This window comes from Phalaenopsis equestris, unplaced genomic scaffold (genome assembly GCF_001263595.1).
Source record: "Phalaenopsis equestris unplaced genomic scaffold, ASM126359v1 Scaffold000225, whole genome shotgun sequence".
Classification (NCBI taxonomy): domain Eukaryota; kingdom Viridiplantae; phylum Streptophyta; class Magnoliopsida; order Asparagales; family Orchidaceae; genus Phalaenopsis; species Phalaenopsis equestris.
Genome location: NW_018164667.1, coordinates 135,267 through 152,247, shown reverse-complemented (window position 1 = coordinate 152,247; position 16,981 = coordinate 135,267). Strand labels below are relative to the sequence as shown.

Below are 16,981 nucleotides of genomic sequence, written 5' to 3'. Positions count from 1 at the left end.
CAAATCCAGCTCATGGGGAGGAGTCAAAAGAGAAGAGAATTATAGAGACAGTAAACATGAAGCTCACGGTTAAGGCAGCAAACCAAAACCAAGACCCAAATCCAGCTCACGGGGAGGAGCCAAAAGAGAGGAGAATTATAAAGGCAGTAAACATGAAGCTCACGGCTAAGGCAGCAAACCAAAACCACCAAGCTAATAGAGCCACCTAGACATCCTTATGGCAAAGATAGCAGACCAAAATCATCAATCTAGACTCTCAGCCACATATAACAAGGAGAAATTCAACACAACACAAACCCACGGGTAAGGGCAAAGGATAAGAAAACCTCCAACCAAGCCATGCCCAACAAAAGTGTCAAATTAAATCCAAGGAATAGTTCAAAACAGTTAAGAGATTTCAGCCAAAATATAATACCAAAAGAGGCGCAAACTGATCTTGCCATAGGGGCAAACTAAGCCCAAAGAAATGGTCCGAACATATAAGGAATTTTAACCAACATAACTCATCAAAAGGGGCCTAACAAAAGGGCAACCCGAACCCAGCAGAAAGGGAAAACCGAGCCAGCATAAGGACAAACCGAGCCAGTACAAGGAGGGGGCCAAAACTTAACAGAATGAAGGCTAAATCGAGCCCTCCAAATTAGCTAAAACAGAAAACATTTTTATCCAAAATTCTCATTTAACAGAGCCAAGACCGAGCCCAACCATATGGGGAAAACATGACCCAAAAAAAAATCCATTTATAATTTGATTCGAAAGAAGCCCAAAATGAACCCAACACATGGGTAAACCGAGCTCAATATCATGACAAACCAACCCCAGAAATATTCCAAAACGGCAAAAAGACTTCAACTTTCATAAATTACCAAAAGGAGCCCAACCCGAGCCCAAGAAAGGGGCAAACCGAGCTCAACACAGGGGCAAACCGAACCCAATGCATGGGGCAAAACAGAAAGCATGCTTCCAATTATAATTCAATCCCAAAGAAAAGCCAAAAACCGAGACCACCAAATGGGCCAAAGGAGAGCATATCTTTCTGGCATTTTTTGTAAACATGAACATCAACAATAGAAGCCTTGATAATTTCATTCCAACATGCATTCGAACAAGAGACAGCAAGATAAACTAAATATGGGCCCCAAAGACATCTTTTCCAACTCATGAAATAGTTTCCAACATGTGTTTTAATGAGGGGCAACAAGAGGAACCAAACATATGCTCCAAATATAATTTTTCAATTCACAAAAGTGATTTTCAGGATGCATTTTAATGAAGGGCAGCAAGAAGAACAAAATATAAGCCCCAAATATAATTTTCAGCTCATAAAAATGATTTTTAAAAAGATAAAAATGCATTACAAGACCACCCTAGTCATGCTTTCAAGCTTTCAAGTGTCTCAAGCAAAGAAAGTAAAGATGGCCCACACATGCTTTCCATAGACATTTATAAGGAAATAAAATGCATTTTCAAACTGCTCTGCCAATGCCTTCATATGTTTCAAGCAAAAGTGTTTCAAGCAAAAGATGTTTCAAGCAAAAGAAAAGTAAAGGTAACCAATATATATATGCTTCATTTCTCACCAACCTAAGCAAATATTCATACTTAAACTTCAAAATAATACTTCATGTCATCCGTCATCCGAAATAATGCAAAATAGAGGAGAGGAGAAGAATACCTCTTTCTTTATGCAAGCAGCATGACCATCTTTATGCAAACCCGTTTCGCCGTCAGAGGTCATTTTGTCGAATTCGAGGTCATTTTGTTCGGAGGTCATTTTGTCGAATTCATCGATTTGCATGCCAATTTTCTCGTGTCGAAAATATGACAATATGGGTGACTTGTCCTACCAAAATTGGTATACCAGACGCACACTGGCGCAATCCTTTTCGCCATCGGAGGTAATCCAGAGAAGTTTACATTTTCACCCGTCCTTTTGGTTCAATTGAAGACCGTCCTCGTGCAATTTTGTGTATTTGTGTGTGTATGTGACGAAAAAGTCGTGACGATGTTTTCCTAGGGCTTGAGGTTCTATTGGGAAATTCTCCTTGAGTCTTCACACAATAGTCCTTAACCGCTCGTACATAAGACGATGGTTTTGAGACCATAAATACTAGACATCACAGGAAAATAGGAAGTGGCTGGAATTTCTAAAAAAGGGTGGGTCCCAATTCTAGTTTTCTAAGATGGTCAATAGGAACTCCTAGAGCTAGATTCTAAAAAAAAAAATGACCTCAAAAATGAGGTCAACATGGTCAAGATAAAGTAAAGAATTAAAGCAAGTTTTTTTTTTAAAGTTTGAAAGAACAACTACAAGCAAAGTTAGATAAAAAGAAAGAAAATATTAAATATAATTATATTTCAAAGGTGTTTTATTCTTCGATTAGAGTGACTTATAGGAATAACTAATTTGTAGGGTCAAGAATGAGTTTGAAAATCAAGCAATAGTATTTGTACATTAAAAATGGAGGCGAGTACTCTTACTTCTAAATTAAATTAATGTTCTTATTTTTTTTAAAACTTATTGCATATATAGTTTGTGATATTTGTATAACTCAGTTGCAAGATTTTATCAGAATTCATCTATTTTTATGATAATATTGTTTATATAAAGTTTATAACAAAAACAACAAGCCTTTATTATTGTGTCCTATTATCATATTTTTATTTAGTTCTAATAATTTAAGATCATTTTTTATATATGGCCAAGTCTTTGTAGATTCTATCTCTACCTTTCTTAACATTAGTCAATTCTAGAACTACTCTCCTAACTGGGTCATCAGATTGTCGACGTTTAAAGTGACTAAACCATATAAGGCAACTCTGTCTAATATTTTTATCACCGGAGCGACTACAAGCCTTTCACATATATATTTGTTTTGTTTTTTGCCTCCAAGTGTAAAGCTACTCATCCAACTGAGCAACACCTTAACTTAATTTTATGTTTTTGTTTTGCAGGCCAATCTCTTGCACCATAAAGCATTGCATGTTTCGCCACCATCTTATAAAATCTTTCTTAAGTTTAAGTCGTACTTTTCTATCAGAAACTTCAACCATTTAACATGAATTTTGCTAATAACATCTCCATTTGTATCACCATCACCTTGAACAAACCCAATATATCTAAAATGTTCCCTCATTTTAACAACTTGGTCACCCATTGTTACAACCATGCCACTAGATCCTATATTACTAAAATTAAATTCCATGATTTAGTTTTACTTATACTTAAATAAAAGCATTTAGACTCTATAGTTGACCTTCATAATTCAAGTTCTTTTTGAACTCTTTCTAGTTTTATCCACAAAAAAGATACCGTCAACAAAAAGTATACACCAAGGTACATCCTCCTATAAATGTCCAGTAAGAACATCCATAACTAAAGCAGAAAGATATGTGTTTAAAAGTGATCCTTGATGCAATCCATTTGAAATAGGAAAATATTTGGTCAAATCTCTTTATATCCGAACATAAGTAACAACTCTAGTATACACATCTTTAATGACTTGAAAATATAAGCGATATCAACACTTATTTTTTCTATAACTCTCCATAGTACTTTTGGAATCTTATCATAAGCTTTTTCTAAATAAAAAAAATATATATATATATGAAGATTCTCCTTACTCTCTTTGTACTTCTCCATCAAACCTGTCGATAAATGTATAACTTCCATAATATACTTGCCCTACATGAATTCAAATTGATTTTTAGAAATTTTGTATCACGTCGTAACCTATATTGAATTACTCTTTCTCATAACTTTAATGTAGGACACATGAACTTAATTCATTTATAATTTGCACACTATTGTGCATCTCTTTTATTCTTAAAAATATGAATCGATATTTTTTCTCCACTCATTAGGCATTTTTTTAGTTTTTAAAATAACTATAAAAATTTTAGTATGTCATTGACTTCTTAGATCTCCTAAACATTTTAACATTTCTAGTGAAATACCATTAAATCCTATTGTTTCTAACATTTATTTTTTTATGTTTTTTTGGACATCCGTTTTACTAATTCAACGGTAAAAATAAGTCAATTGTATTTTCACAATCTTCATTGAAAAGTCTATCAAAATATCTCATCCATCTATATTAAATATCCTTGTATAAAATTAATTTTTTATTTTCATTATTAATACACTTGAATTAAATATTTACTTTCCGTCTCTCTTTGCTGAGCTAAATTGTACATATATCTTTTACCCTCTTTATTGTCTATTTTTATATAAAATAACTAAAATCAAAATTTTTAATATTACAAATTGTTCTTTTAGACTCCGTATGATCTACTTTATATTTTTCCTAATTCTTCAAAGTTTACATCTAAATCAATTTTTATAACAAAGCTTCTTATTTTTTATCTTTTTATTTTTTGCATATTATTACACCACAAAATTCTTATTTATAAAAAAATTTCTTTTAATTCTTCATGCACAGCTTTTGCAATTTATTTAATAGTATTCGTTACTTATATCTCACCTAGTATTAGCTTCTTTATGAACATCCCAAATTTTAAGATCTTGAAGTTTACTCATAAATATAATTTTGTATCTTTTAAGTGCTCTTTTTTAATTTTATGATAATATTTTATTGCATTTTTTAACTTTCAATTCTTCATTTTAAAATCCAAAACCAATAATTGATGTTGGGTACTTAAACTTTTACTTGGATTTACCTTATAATTTTTACAATTTTGGCAGTTTATTTTTCTCAAAGAAAATAATTAATTTATATTTTATTAGATTCATCTATAAGTGATAATTTGATCATATTATTTCTTAAATTAAATATTAGTAATAATAAAAGCATGAGATAAAGTAAAATTCAATTTGACCCTTCCTTATTCATTAGGCACTCCAAAATTATACCATCATGAATATTTCTAATATCTTTTACCACTCTCCTAATATGTTCATTTACAATTTCTTTAATAAAAATTCTTTCTTCAAGAGGTATATTTTGTATTAATTTTTGTAGATCATTCTTTTTCTTTTTTAGCATATATCTAAGCCTACTTTGGGAGCACAAACGCTTATAACATTAAGAATCTTAGTGTGAGTAATAATTATAGAGATATAATTTTTTCTCCAATTCTATTAATTTTTATAATACTGTTTTTTCAATTATCTATAATTATACTTACATCTTTTCTAGTACGATTTTTTGCGTGAATACTAAAATTTAAAACCTAAGCTATCAATCTCCTTAAAATTTTCTCGAACTTATTTAGTTTTTTGAATACATAAGATATTTGTCTTCTAATCTGTGATGCTGTCAAGTACGTGATAATCACACAATTATACATGTCAAAGTAGTATACGAACTTGGTTTAGTTTGAAGGGTTGAAATTTGTGAATTTTTTTAAACATTTCTAAAATTCTAATTTTTTTTGTAAAATACTAAATCTACAAGTCATGTTTTCTATAGTGAGAATCATGTAAAATACTAAATCTACAAGTCATGTTTTCTATAGCGAGAATCATGCTCCTTTGACTTGGATCATGTGAATTCTGGATATTCATCAAATGAATTTAAATTCTAAAGTTGAGAACTAGAGACAAATACTCCTTACTTTATTCCTAGACATTAAGAAGCATTTGAAACTCCTATTACAATTAAGTTTTGTTTAACCATGCAAAGTTTTTCAAGAATCCTCTAGTCTCCTATGAGGTTGTAATTTTTATAGGCAATAATCCTATTCCACCGGGTGATTGAGTGTTATCCAACTCTTTTTTTTGTAGAAAATAATTAGTAATTTTAGATCAACAAGGAGTTTTAATATTTCAATTGGCTAAATTGAAAGTAAAAGAAGATCAAAAGATAACACATAAACTTGTAAATATCCCAAATATTCTCAAATAAATCTCTTGGAAATAATATAATTCATCACACATCCAAATCAAAGGAGCATTGTGAATTTAGTTCCTATGCATGTTGAGAGAAAACCAAGTAACAACAACAACAACAAAGCCTTAATCCCACTACGTGGGGTCGGCTACATGAATCCTTTTTCTCCATTGCGTCCTGTTTAGTGCCATATTTTCATTTAGTTCTAGTAAATTAAGATCATTTTTTATACAATAAAGCCAAGTAAATTTTATTAAAATCAAAGTGAAAAAGTGTTTACAAAATGAACGATCAAACCTGCTGTGTAATTTCTTTGTTCCACCACGATCGTTTCTCTTACAATGATCTCCACTGGATTTTTCTCTCACACACTCACAATGTAGGAAAGACACTCACTAACCACTCTAAGAAACAACACTCATACACTCCAATCTCTCCACACTTACACTATATAAAGAGAAGGTGCGTAGAAGACTAGAGAAGATTGTATTCAGCCTCCATCCATCAAATCATGTGTATTTAAGCCAACCGATTGCTTGAAACATCTTGGAACTGTGGAAATTGGCCAAAGCAAGTGTAAGGATTTAAAAATATATTTCAATTCAAATCATAAATTCTAAGTCATGGAAAATTCAATATATTTTTAATGACATTTAATTAAATTAACTTTTATAATATATGCATAATTTTTACCTCCACTTCACTATATCGTCAATCTTTTACCAGTCTCAAAATGAATAACCTTCTTCCACACTTTTTAGTTGAATAAAATTTAGTAACTTTATTTTAACTAATTATATGATTTAGTCTAATAACGATAATAACATTAACAATTATTTTATCAGTTCTCGAATCGATCTTCCTCCTTACACACTTTTTTTTCTTGTGTGAAATTAATAATTTTTTACTCTAAAACTTACGTTTCTTGATTTAAGATTTCTGAAATAAATTAATAAACATTAACTTTTTTCCCCTCCACTTATATAATATATTTATAATTTTAATCTTCACTTCTCCACTTCACTATATCGTCAATCACTTATATAATATATATATAATTTTAATCTTCACTTCACTATATCGTCAATCTTTTACCAGTCTCAAAATGAATAACCTTCTTCCATACTTTCTAATTGAATAAAATTTAGTAACATTAATTTAACTAATTATATCATTTACCCTAATAACGATAATAACATTAACAATTACTTTATCAGTTTCTCAGATCAATTTTTTTCTTTCTTGTGTGAAATTAATAATTTTTTACTCCAAAATTTATGTTTCTTAGTTTCTGAAATAAATTAATAAACATTAACTTTAATACCCATACATTAATTTAATTCGAAAACATGATATCAAACTAATAATACTTGAATAAAAAAATTTCATATCACAGCTTAATAAGCCTCGACTAGCTGACCTAACCCAACATGCACAAGTCTTCCCCTCCTTCCTTCAATCTCGGCTCGATCCATCAAAGCACACGGGAGGTTGTCTCCCTTGCTCTTTGCTTCAAAGCCACTCGACTAGGGTGTTGCCAGGGTCGACACTCCACTTCACGAAGCCATGCGCTCCACTTCACTTCTCTTCCTTCAACTAGGGTTCGACACGACAGTGACGTCGCACGCTAGACTCCTTGAAGCACGGTTCTCCCTCTTCCTTCAAATTGGGCTTCCCCTTTCAGCTCGCAAGAGTCAAAGCCTCCTACGCATGTAAGTGGTAACTTCTTGCTTACATTTCTTTGATATGTAATAAATTGTAAGTCTCATGCCTTATTTATGATTGCAAATGTTAAACAAAGCAATGTAATCAAAATTAGTAATTTTCTTCAAGTCTGAGTCTAGCGTGTAGTGGTACGACTTGATGCACTCTCTCTGTCGCAAGCTGTCACTTGGCTGCCGTGCAATGCTCAAAGCTAGCGCTTTGCTTCACCAGGCTCCTGAATTCCACTTTATTGTAGGTTCTATTAACACTAGTAAATTATTAGATCTGCTTAAAAGATATACAAGATTGCACTAATGGATCGTCTAATTGTTATGCTGGTTCATCTTTTTTTAATGTAAAGTGATACTATTTGAAATTGTTCCTTTTAGGATCCTTGTTCATTGTTGAAGGAGATTCAAATTGCTAAGATTTTAAGATTTTAAAAATACCAGAAGGCTAGTAAAGAAATCTGCACGAACTAAAGGAAAAAAGAGAAGGAAAACGAAATAACAAAAGAAAGAGCAATGTACTAGAGGAGCACATGTTTTGCTTGTTTTAATATACTTTTGATTCTTCTCATCATCATCATTAGTATCATCCCTACTTGTGGTTGTATTTATGAATCCATCTCCTTTTTTAATCTACATTAAGTGCTACGTACGTAGGTCTTAATTGTGTTTTAGCCAAGTTTTCTTATTAGAACTTCACGTCATGTACTTCGGTTGATGATTTTGTCTAATCATTTCACATAATGCTATTTATTTTCGTTATTGCTGCATCATTTGCCATCTATTTTATTTGATTGCACTTAAATTTATTCACTCTTTTCCTATCATCTGTAGGTGCTTCTCAAATGGTCTCGATATTGTAGCTGGTATTCTTTGTAATGTTACTGTTGGCCAACAAGTTTCCATAAGGGTGAAGTTTAGTTTGTCCGAATCTACAGTTTCTTAGGCTTGTTTGGATCTCTGAGTAACATAAATTGTTGAGGCAACACATGTTCTTGAACAAGTCAGAATTGAGAAAACCTAAGCCACATCTCTTGCACCCAAATCAGCTTGATTGGAAGTATCATTGAATTTTGTTTGCAACGTTCATAAGATTTCTGCTTGAAATCACTTCTCCTTATAATTTTATACAATTTTCCCTTGATTTGTAATTCCAAGAAAAGCATTTTGAATAATTAAACAATCTACTCACAAAATTCAGTACATTAATATGCCAAACAAAATTAATTATTTTTTTACTTGGGATAATTATTACAAAACAATACGCAAGATGCGTAATGTAATATTAAAGCTGGAACATATAAGTCAAGCAACATGCATCTAAGAAAAGGCCAAAAAAATAAAACAAACTAATTGTTTAAGTACGCATGCTCCATAATGTAGCGCACAACCATCTTAGGAAAGTGATAAATCTCGTCGGATAAATCCTCCCTTGGTTTATTGTTGTGTAGGCTCTAATTAAGGTTTTTTTTTTTTCTTGCTCGGTTTATTTATTTTGAAGTTTTTTTTTACCACCTTTTGATTTGTGGTTTTTATGCAATTTGCATAATAAATTAAAAGCAATATATGATAATTTGCAGGCATGCATGAAGGGTTCGCCGGCAAAGGCCCAGGTTGTATATGCTCCAATAGAGGAAGTTGGTGGAGACGAACGCTTGTTACGTGCTTGTCGTATCCAAAAGCAGTTTCACTTTAATTTATGATATTTTTTAGCTTTTTCACTTTAGTGAAGAATGGTCTTAGGAAGCGAAGATGTTGGAATAATTCCCATAATTTATTACTTAACTTTTGCAATTAAGAGGTTATCATTGATGCTTATGTGGAAGCGGGTCTTGTTCTTCAAAAGGATGCTCGTCAATCTTTAAAGGTTGGCTTTTAATGTGTCTTCCGAACCCAATCTTTTTTATCCAGATATGCAACCGCCAATTTTCAACTTTTCCCCAATTTAAATTTCTAATGTTGTGGGACAGCCCTGGCTGCTGTATGGAAAACAGACATGCATTAAAGTTGGAAAATTGTATGAAATGATTAGATATTAATAAATGAGAAAGTTTGGTTAAATCAATGAACTTGTCGAGGTTCTCATGTTGAAACATTATGGTATTCATGCTGCAACTCGCTAATGTTCATGACACTGAAATGATTAGATATTAATAAATGAGAAAGTTTGGCTAAATCAATGAACTTGTCGAGGTTGTCATGTTGAAACATTATGGTATTTGTGCTGCAACTCGCTAATGTTTATGACAGATTCGCCAAAAGTGTTTTTGTTTTCACTGAGTACCTATAGCTATAATACGCCTAATTTATAACATCCAGATTCATTAGTCGGAGTTTAATAGGCTAAAATAAAATACATTAATTTATGATCAAGCATTCTGTCATGTCATTAATGAAAAAAATGCTTCATGATAGCCGTGCAACCTATGCGATGTGAATCCATAACAGCATTACGTCAAATTTTAATTACATCAAGCTGTCATCACGATAAATTATAAATAAACTTTATTTGGCAAATGCTTTTTTTTAAGTTGCTTTTCGAAGGCTTGGCATGTCACAAATTTGAATTTTAACTATATTGCATGTGTATGTCCTCCATGATTTGACAATGTTTTGAGAATAAAACATAAACAGTCGTTATATTCTCTATACCAGAGGGTTATTAGTGCAACCTGGAAGTATGTTATACATGTGTTTGTTTCAGTCAGAACACTCGTCATAAAAACATCTTGATTAATCTTTGTTTTATGTTAACCTTGCCTTTTCTTTTTGAATTGTAGCTCCATGCCACTTTGATGAATGTAAGACATAGAAAAAGGTTTGTGTGAGCTGCATTTTTATTTGTTACGTTAGCGCCTATCTTTGGTTAATGGTAGTTATGACTGAAGCTTATAGCATATGTTTTCAGAAATATGAGGACTGAAAGAGTTGATTCTTTTGATGCACGAGGTATATTTAAGAAGTATGGCAAAGAAGATTGGGGCGAATATGTAATTCCAGAAGCACATCTTTCTGAGAGATTTCTTTATGATGAAAGTGGATACTACCATTGCTGTTGCTCGATACCCTTTCCTGTAGCATCGAAATTCAGTGGTTTCTAAGGCTGTTGAGTCAGGTGAAACATTTCTATATTTGAAAAATAGACTTCTATAGTTTTCTATTTTAGTTTCTTGCCACCCTTAAGTGTGTAAGTGCGATCAAGCTTCATTTCTTTGATACAGAACAGACAAAAAGTTTAATCTAATGATTTGGCATTGGAATTTGCATACTATCAACCAAGTTTATGATAAGCAAACACCAGGTTTTAGATGACAATCAGGTTTTAATCTGCTTGCAATCATCAATGCTTGATACTAGATCATTCTATAGACCAATTCATTTTTGTAAGAGAGAGGGGGAGCGATCCACAGGGAGAGGGGGAAGGGTCGCGTGCGATCGGGAGCCAGGGAGAGAGAGAGTGCGTAAGTTTATATTATAATATAATAATATTATTATTATTATAATAATAAAAATTATTATTAATTTTATAATAGTCTCCCGCACATTTTAGCTCAGACGCGCCGTTATTTTGAAATGAATGTCCTCCCTAGCTAAAATCGACGTTCCAGACGCGTTGGCGCAGTCCGTTTCGTCATTTGGGATCGTTTGGGCCATTTTTTCGACGATCGTGCTCAAAATGATAATTTGTGCACTTTCACCCCGCCCGCGAAGCCGTAGCGAAGTGGACATCCCCCGTAAGTGAAATCGATGTTCCGGACACAATGGCGGGGTCCATTTCATCATCCGAGGTCATCTAGACAACTTTGCCGACGATCGGGTTAATTTGAGCCAACTTCGTGCGCGGCGCAACGTATAAAATTTATTGACACTCGTGATATCCAAAAACTGATGCCAACAGTGTTTTTTTTTTTACTAAAAATACTTGTTTTTATAGACATATTTTTATGTAGATTATTGCTATTGTTTTTAAAATGCCACTTTAGAGGTTTAAGATAAAATACTAAAGTTGAACATAACAAGAATATATTAGATGTTTTAAAAATATTATTTGATTCTATTAAAAAAATATGTTTGACACTTACAATTCATTAGGTTGAACCATCACTTAATGACTAATATGTTTGATTTACATATAAGGATCAAGATCTATTAAATTGTATTTATTTTATTTATTTATACTAAATTATATGATAAGAAAAATTTATTATTTCATAGGTGGGATGAATGTCACACTATAAGATGTACCTTTTATTTAGGCTAAATGAAGAGGCACTTATTGGCCCTATAACTGTTGGCCAAGAGTTACTCCGGTTGAGTTGGTCATATTGTTGTGATGAATTATTTGGAAGTCATTCGTGCATATATGTGCATGCAAATCAACCTAGAGACCAAGATATTGTGATAAACTTTGGTATGAGACATTCTCAATCAAATATAATTGTACCTCTGTTGGCTTAAATGGATTTTTTACATAGAATTTTAGGAGGGATTAGACAATCTCATTTTCTTGATTTATTTTAGGGTATATTTTGTATATGTTTGGTTATTTTTATCATATTACATATATAAATATACATTTATAATATTTACCATTACTTGATGATTTAATTATATTTTTATAATATTCACTATAAAGAGAGTTCAATCCATCTACTAAGCCTAACTATATTAATACAAGAAAATATTACATATTACATTCGTTCACCATATGTACATATGGTGAACGATCTACGCAAAAACACAGAAGTCTCTCATGCATTAATTTTGACGAACCTACAGAAAGAGTAGAAGGATGAACCCATGAGGAAAACTCCACTTCCTTCACTCGTTCGAGCCATAGGTATCGACTCATTTTCACAAAGTGGTGTTTTTTTTTTACTAAAAATACGTGTTATTTATAGACACTTATTTTTATGTAGATTATTGCTATTGTTTTTAAAATGCCACTTTAGAGGTTTAAGATAAAATACTAAAGTTGAACATAACAAGAATATATTAGATGTTTTAAAAATATTATTTGATTCTATTAAAAAAATATGTTTGACACTTACAATTCATTAGGTTGAACCATCACTTAATGATGGCAATTGTCTTATGACTAATATGTTTGATTTACATAAAAGGAAGATCAAGATCTATTAAATTGTATTTATTTTATTTATTTATACTAAATTATATGATAAGAAAAATTTATTATTTCATAGGTGGGATGAATGTCACACTATAAGATGTACCTTTTATTTAGGCTAAATGAAGAGGCACTTAATGGCCTTATAATTGTTGGCCAAGAGTTACTCCGGCTGAGTTGGTCTAATTGTTGTGATGAATTATTAGGAAGTCATTCATGCATGTTGTGATAAACTTTGGTATGAGCCATTCCCAATCAAATATAATTATACCTCTGTTGGCTTAAATGGATTTTTTACATAGAATTTTAGGAGGGATTAGACAATCTCATTTTCTTGATTTATTTTAGGGTATATTTTGTATATGTTTGGTTATTTTTATCATATTACATATATAAATATACATTTATAATATTTACCATTACTTGATGATTTAATTATATTTTTATAATATTCACTATAAAGAGAGTTCAATCCATCTACTAAGCCTAACTATATTAATATAACATGACGTTTACACTTGGTAAAGTGTGGTGTGGGGAGCATTTGCATGTGGGTGGACCGACACTCCGTGAGATTTATCTCGCAATATAAACAAATGAGATTAGAATATGTACTTAAAATTTCGTCATAATATTATTTGTAGTATCTTGATGGAATGAGGATATAGTAGAAGTGCTTAGAAGAAATTTGCACATGTATAAACTTTCATATTTGCATGAATAACATTAAAATCTTTAACATCACATAAAAAAGACCACTATTATAATCTCTTTGAAAGTGAGATCATTTTTTCAAACATAAATTTATAGCATCAAAGTGTTGAAATATAACTATCAAAGCTTTTGTCATAAATGCATAGATACATAAAAATTGTAAAGTTTGCATTCAAATATCTCAATAATAATAATAATAAATCATTTGAAATTTAAATAAGTAGCAATAATTTGCTTGCCCTATTCCTACAATTTACAAAGAACAAATCTTCCCTTATTAAATAAAAATAAATAAATATATACTACATATATTGTTTTAAGTTATGTCTTCTTCTTATCCTTCTCCTCCTGCCCTAATAGTGTCCGGAGGAAGCAACAAGATCACTACTTGGCGGGCTCACCGCAATCCACAACAAGGAGATGGTAATGGCAATAAGCCCCGCCCAAACATAAACAATTGTCGGCGTCCTCCCCCTTCTCCCCATTAGCCCCTTACAGAAAGGATACATGTGCGCCAAAACCCAGAAACTGAAGAACAATCCTCCAATCAACTTGCTCCACTGCGGAATAACACTGTACAGCGTCCTCGCCACGCCGATAAAAATGGCTATGATGTTCACAGCAAGTATAGTCAGCGGCGGGATGAAGAGACTTGTCCACTTGATTATATACAGATCCGCGAAGGCATCATCCTCGTCCTCATTAGCAGACTTGGAGGTTAGCGTGAAGGAGATATCGATTCCGGCGATGATTTTCAGAAGGCCTTGGACGACGGCGACAAGGTGAGCGGAGGTGCCGCCGATGACCCAAAATTGTTCGTTGCGCCAGTATTCCTCGAGGGAGATGCCGGACCATTTGACTTCGAGAATGGAGAGGAGGGAGAGAGTGAGGGTGATGAGGAGGAGGTAGATGAGGAAGGAGGAGTTGAGGGATTGGACGACGAATTGGCCGGTGAAGAGGGAGACGGCCGGGAGGAAGCAGTATATGAAGAGGAAGATGGAGGTGAAGGGGTAGATGCCCACGTTTATGTAGGCGATGCGTTGGAGGAATTTCAGACGGGAGCTTGCCAGCAGAGCATTGTTTTTGGAGAAGAAGATCTCCACGGACCCTGTCGCCCACCGCAACACCTGCAGAAAAATCAACCATTTTCTTCATATTTCAAAAAAAAAATTAACCTTTTCTTAATATTTGAAGGAAAATAAAAAAAGGTATACCTGATGCAGCCGGTCAGTCAGGTTGATGGGCGCCGTCCCCCTGAACGCATCACGCTTAGGAATGCAGTACACGGACCTCCAGCCCCGATTGTGCATTCTGTAGCCCGTCACCACATCCTCCGTCACCGACCCATAGATCCACCCAATCCTATCGCCCCACTCCGTCTTATCCTCATACCTGCAAAGATCTCAATTTTTATTTCCAAAATCTCACATTTATCCCCATTTCATCAAAACAGATTAAATCAAGCATTACCAAGAAGAAATCACAGATACAGCCTCCGCAACCGTCGATGCATCCAGCGGCGCTCGAGGTTCAAGCAACGCACCGGGAGGCCTTCCATTCTTAACCGACGGGTGGTCAGCCAATGGCCGCCCTTGAAACTCCGCGAGCTCAATCGAATCCACCAACAAAACAGAGTTACCAAATCTCTGCGGCATGTTGAGGTCTGGATGCTCGTTCAGCGGTTGGAACTCTTCATCTTCTTCTCCCCTCACTCGCACCGCCTCCGCTCGCCGCTTGTACTGCCCATAAAGCCCAGAGTACTCGTTAGCGCGCGGCGGACAAAATCCGTAAAGAGCGTAGCGCCGGAATAAGCATCCGGTGCCCACATACATTGGCCCCTGTAAACCATCCAGCGCGCGCATGTTCCCATCGAAGAAGACGGTGTTGTGGTTCGCATAGCGGTCTGAGGGATCAATTCCCTCGAATCTCTGCGGGTATTGAATGTAGCATATTCGGTCGCCGCCTCGATCCATCATGTAACACATGCCTTCACGAATGGCGAGTGAATTGTATATGTAATGGTCGCAATCGAAGTTGAGGATGAAAGGTCCATTGGAGAGGATGGCGGAAGCTCGAACCAGAGCGTTCATGGCGCCCGCTTTTTTGTTATGGTCGTATCCAGGGCGTTTCTCTCGGGAAACGTAGACGAGCATGGGAACCCGGATGTCGACGGAGGTGAATTCAATGGAAGGGTGGTCGCCGGGGTTGCCGAGGATGGGATTAAAGTCGGGAGCTTTGATCATGATTTGAAGGATTCCGGCATGGTCTTTGGTGGAGTGATCGGGGGAAGGTGATTTCCAAGTGCCGGGCCAGTGGGTTTCGTCGGCCATCCAGGTGGCGATTGCTACATTGGACCTCGCTGCGGAGGGATCCTCTCCATTTTCTTTCGCGAGATTCGCGGCTTGTTTCTGTGCTTTTGAGTTGAGTGCCCTGGAGCGCTTCCGTTTTTTCGAGCTGGTTGGTTACTTATCTGTTGAGGATCGCTTCCGAATGGTTTCTGGGAGCCCGTTGATCCTGACCTTGAACTCATCGTATTCACGCTTGATCCACCGCCTGTCTTTGACGAAATCAGGTTGCTTTTTGTTTTTGGTGGGATCAATCTTGAGGTTGAAGTAGCTGTCAGGGTTGCGTGGCTCGATACAATGTTTGCGGCAAAAGGGGACCCATAATTGGGCGAAGGAGGCGGCTGCCGCCATGGCTTCGAAGGTGAGGAGGGCGGCGCCATCGTCGGAGACATAGATGGTGAGTTTTTCGACAGGGTACTCTGTGGCGAGGACGGAGAGGATGGTGTTGGCGGTGACGAGAGGGGGTTCCTTCTCCGGATCGGCGGTGGAGATGAACACATCGATTCCAGGGAGGTCGGAGCGGCCCGTTGGGTTTGAGGGGGATGAAGTTTCAAATTTCTCTTGCAGGGCGGCGAGATCAGCTGCACGATTAATTGGGTTTATCTTCGGGAGGATGTCGAGAAGCCATGAGAAAGCGAACCAAATCTCGCAGGTGGTTGATAAACCCCATAGCCATAAAGCATCCGTGTTCGTGTTCGATATTCTCCAAATTAGGAAGGCAATTAGACAAACCAGACGCGCCAGCACCAACAACCTATATGGGCTTAGAATGGCGGCGGGGAGCCGAACTTTTCTGGTGAGGGGCTTCCATGGCTTCTCCAAGAAATCCTTCATATTCACCCCGCCATCTTCATCCAATCCGCCATCCTGCGAGCAGAACGCATTGCCGATCCCATACGTCCCCCTCGACTCATACAGCCACCGATTGTTATCAAAATCGCTCGTCTGTGTCCGAAAAAGCATCGATTTCTGCGTCTTCGTGCAGACGAACGCCGTTCGGGTTTTTCGGCGGCGCCTCCGCCGCGCTGATTCGTTTGCTTGGCTGCATTGGCGTAGGGCGGGGGAGGGAGGTCCTCGGACTTGGTGCTGGAGCTGCCGACGGCGGTGTACGGCTGGTTGTCGGGGGTGGGGGGCATGAAAATGGTGTAGTTTTGGAAGTCGTTGGGGCCGCCGGAGGAGATGGAGGTGAGCTCCGGGAGGGATTCGACGTCATCGCGGGAGGTTTGTGGG

At 35.5% G+C, this 16,981-nt stretch overlaps 2 protein-coding genes across 3 annotated transcripts in view; one reads left to right on the top strand and one right to left on the bottom strand.

Annotated features, from left to right (window-relative positions):
* LOC110023619 (activating signal cointegrator 1 complex subunit 1-like) overlaps positions 1 to 10,839 on the top strand; it is a 41,093-nt gene extending 30,254 nt beyond the window's left edge. For both annotated transcript variants that reach the window (XM_020723108.1, XM_020723107.1), the window contains exons 8-11: positions 9,145 to 9,235; positions 9,364 to 9,431; positions 10,345 to 10,382; positions 10,473 to 10,839. In XM_020723108.1, coding sequence (XP_020578767.1) covers positions 9,145 to 9,235; positions 9,364 to 9,431; positions 10,345 to 10,382; positions 10,473 to 10,665 — 390 coding nt within the window. In that variant the 3' untranslated portion in view covers positions 10,666 to 10,839. The remainder of the gene's footprint in view (positions 1 to 9,144; positions 9,236 to 9,363; positions 9,432 to 10,344; positions 10,383 to 10,472) is intronic.
* A 2,811-nt stretch (positions 10,840 to 13,650) lies between these two features.
* On the bottom strand, positions 13,651 to 16,981 carry LOC110023622 (cellulose synthase-like protein D1; the record flags this gene model as incomplete). The annotated part of the gene is given in 5 exon segments (XM_020723116.1): positions 13,651 to 14,533; positions 14,621 to 14,798; positions 14,877 to 15,842; positions 15,888 to 16,734; positions 16,737 to 16,981. Coding segments are annotated over 5 exon segments (3,010 nt in total), but the record flags the coding sequence as incomplete, so codon positions are not given.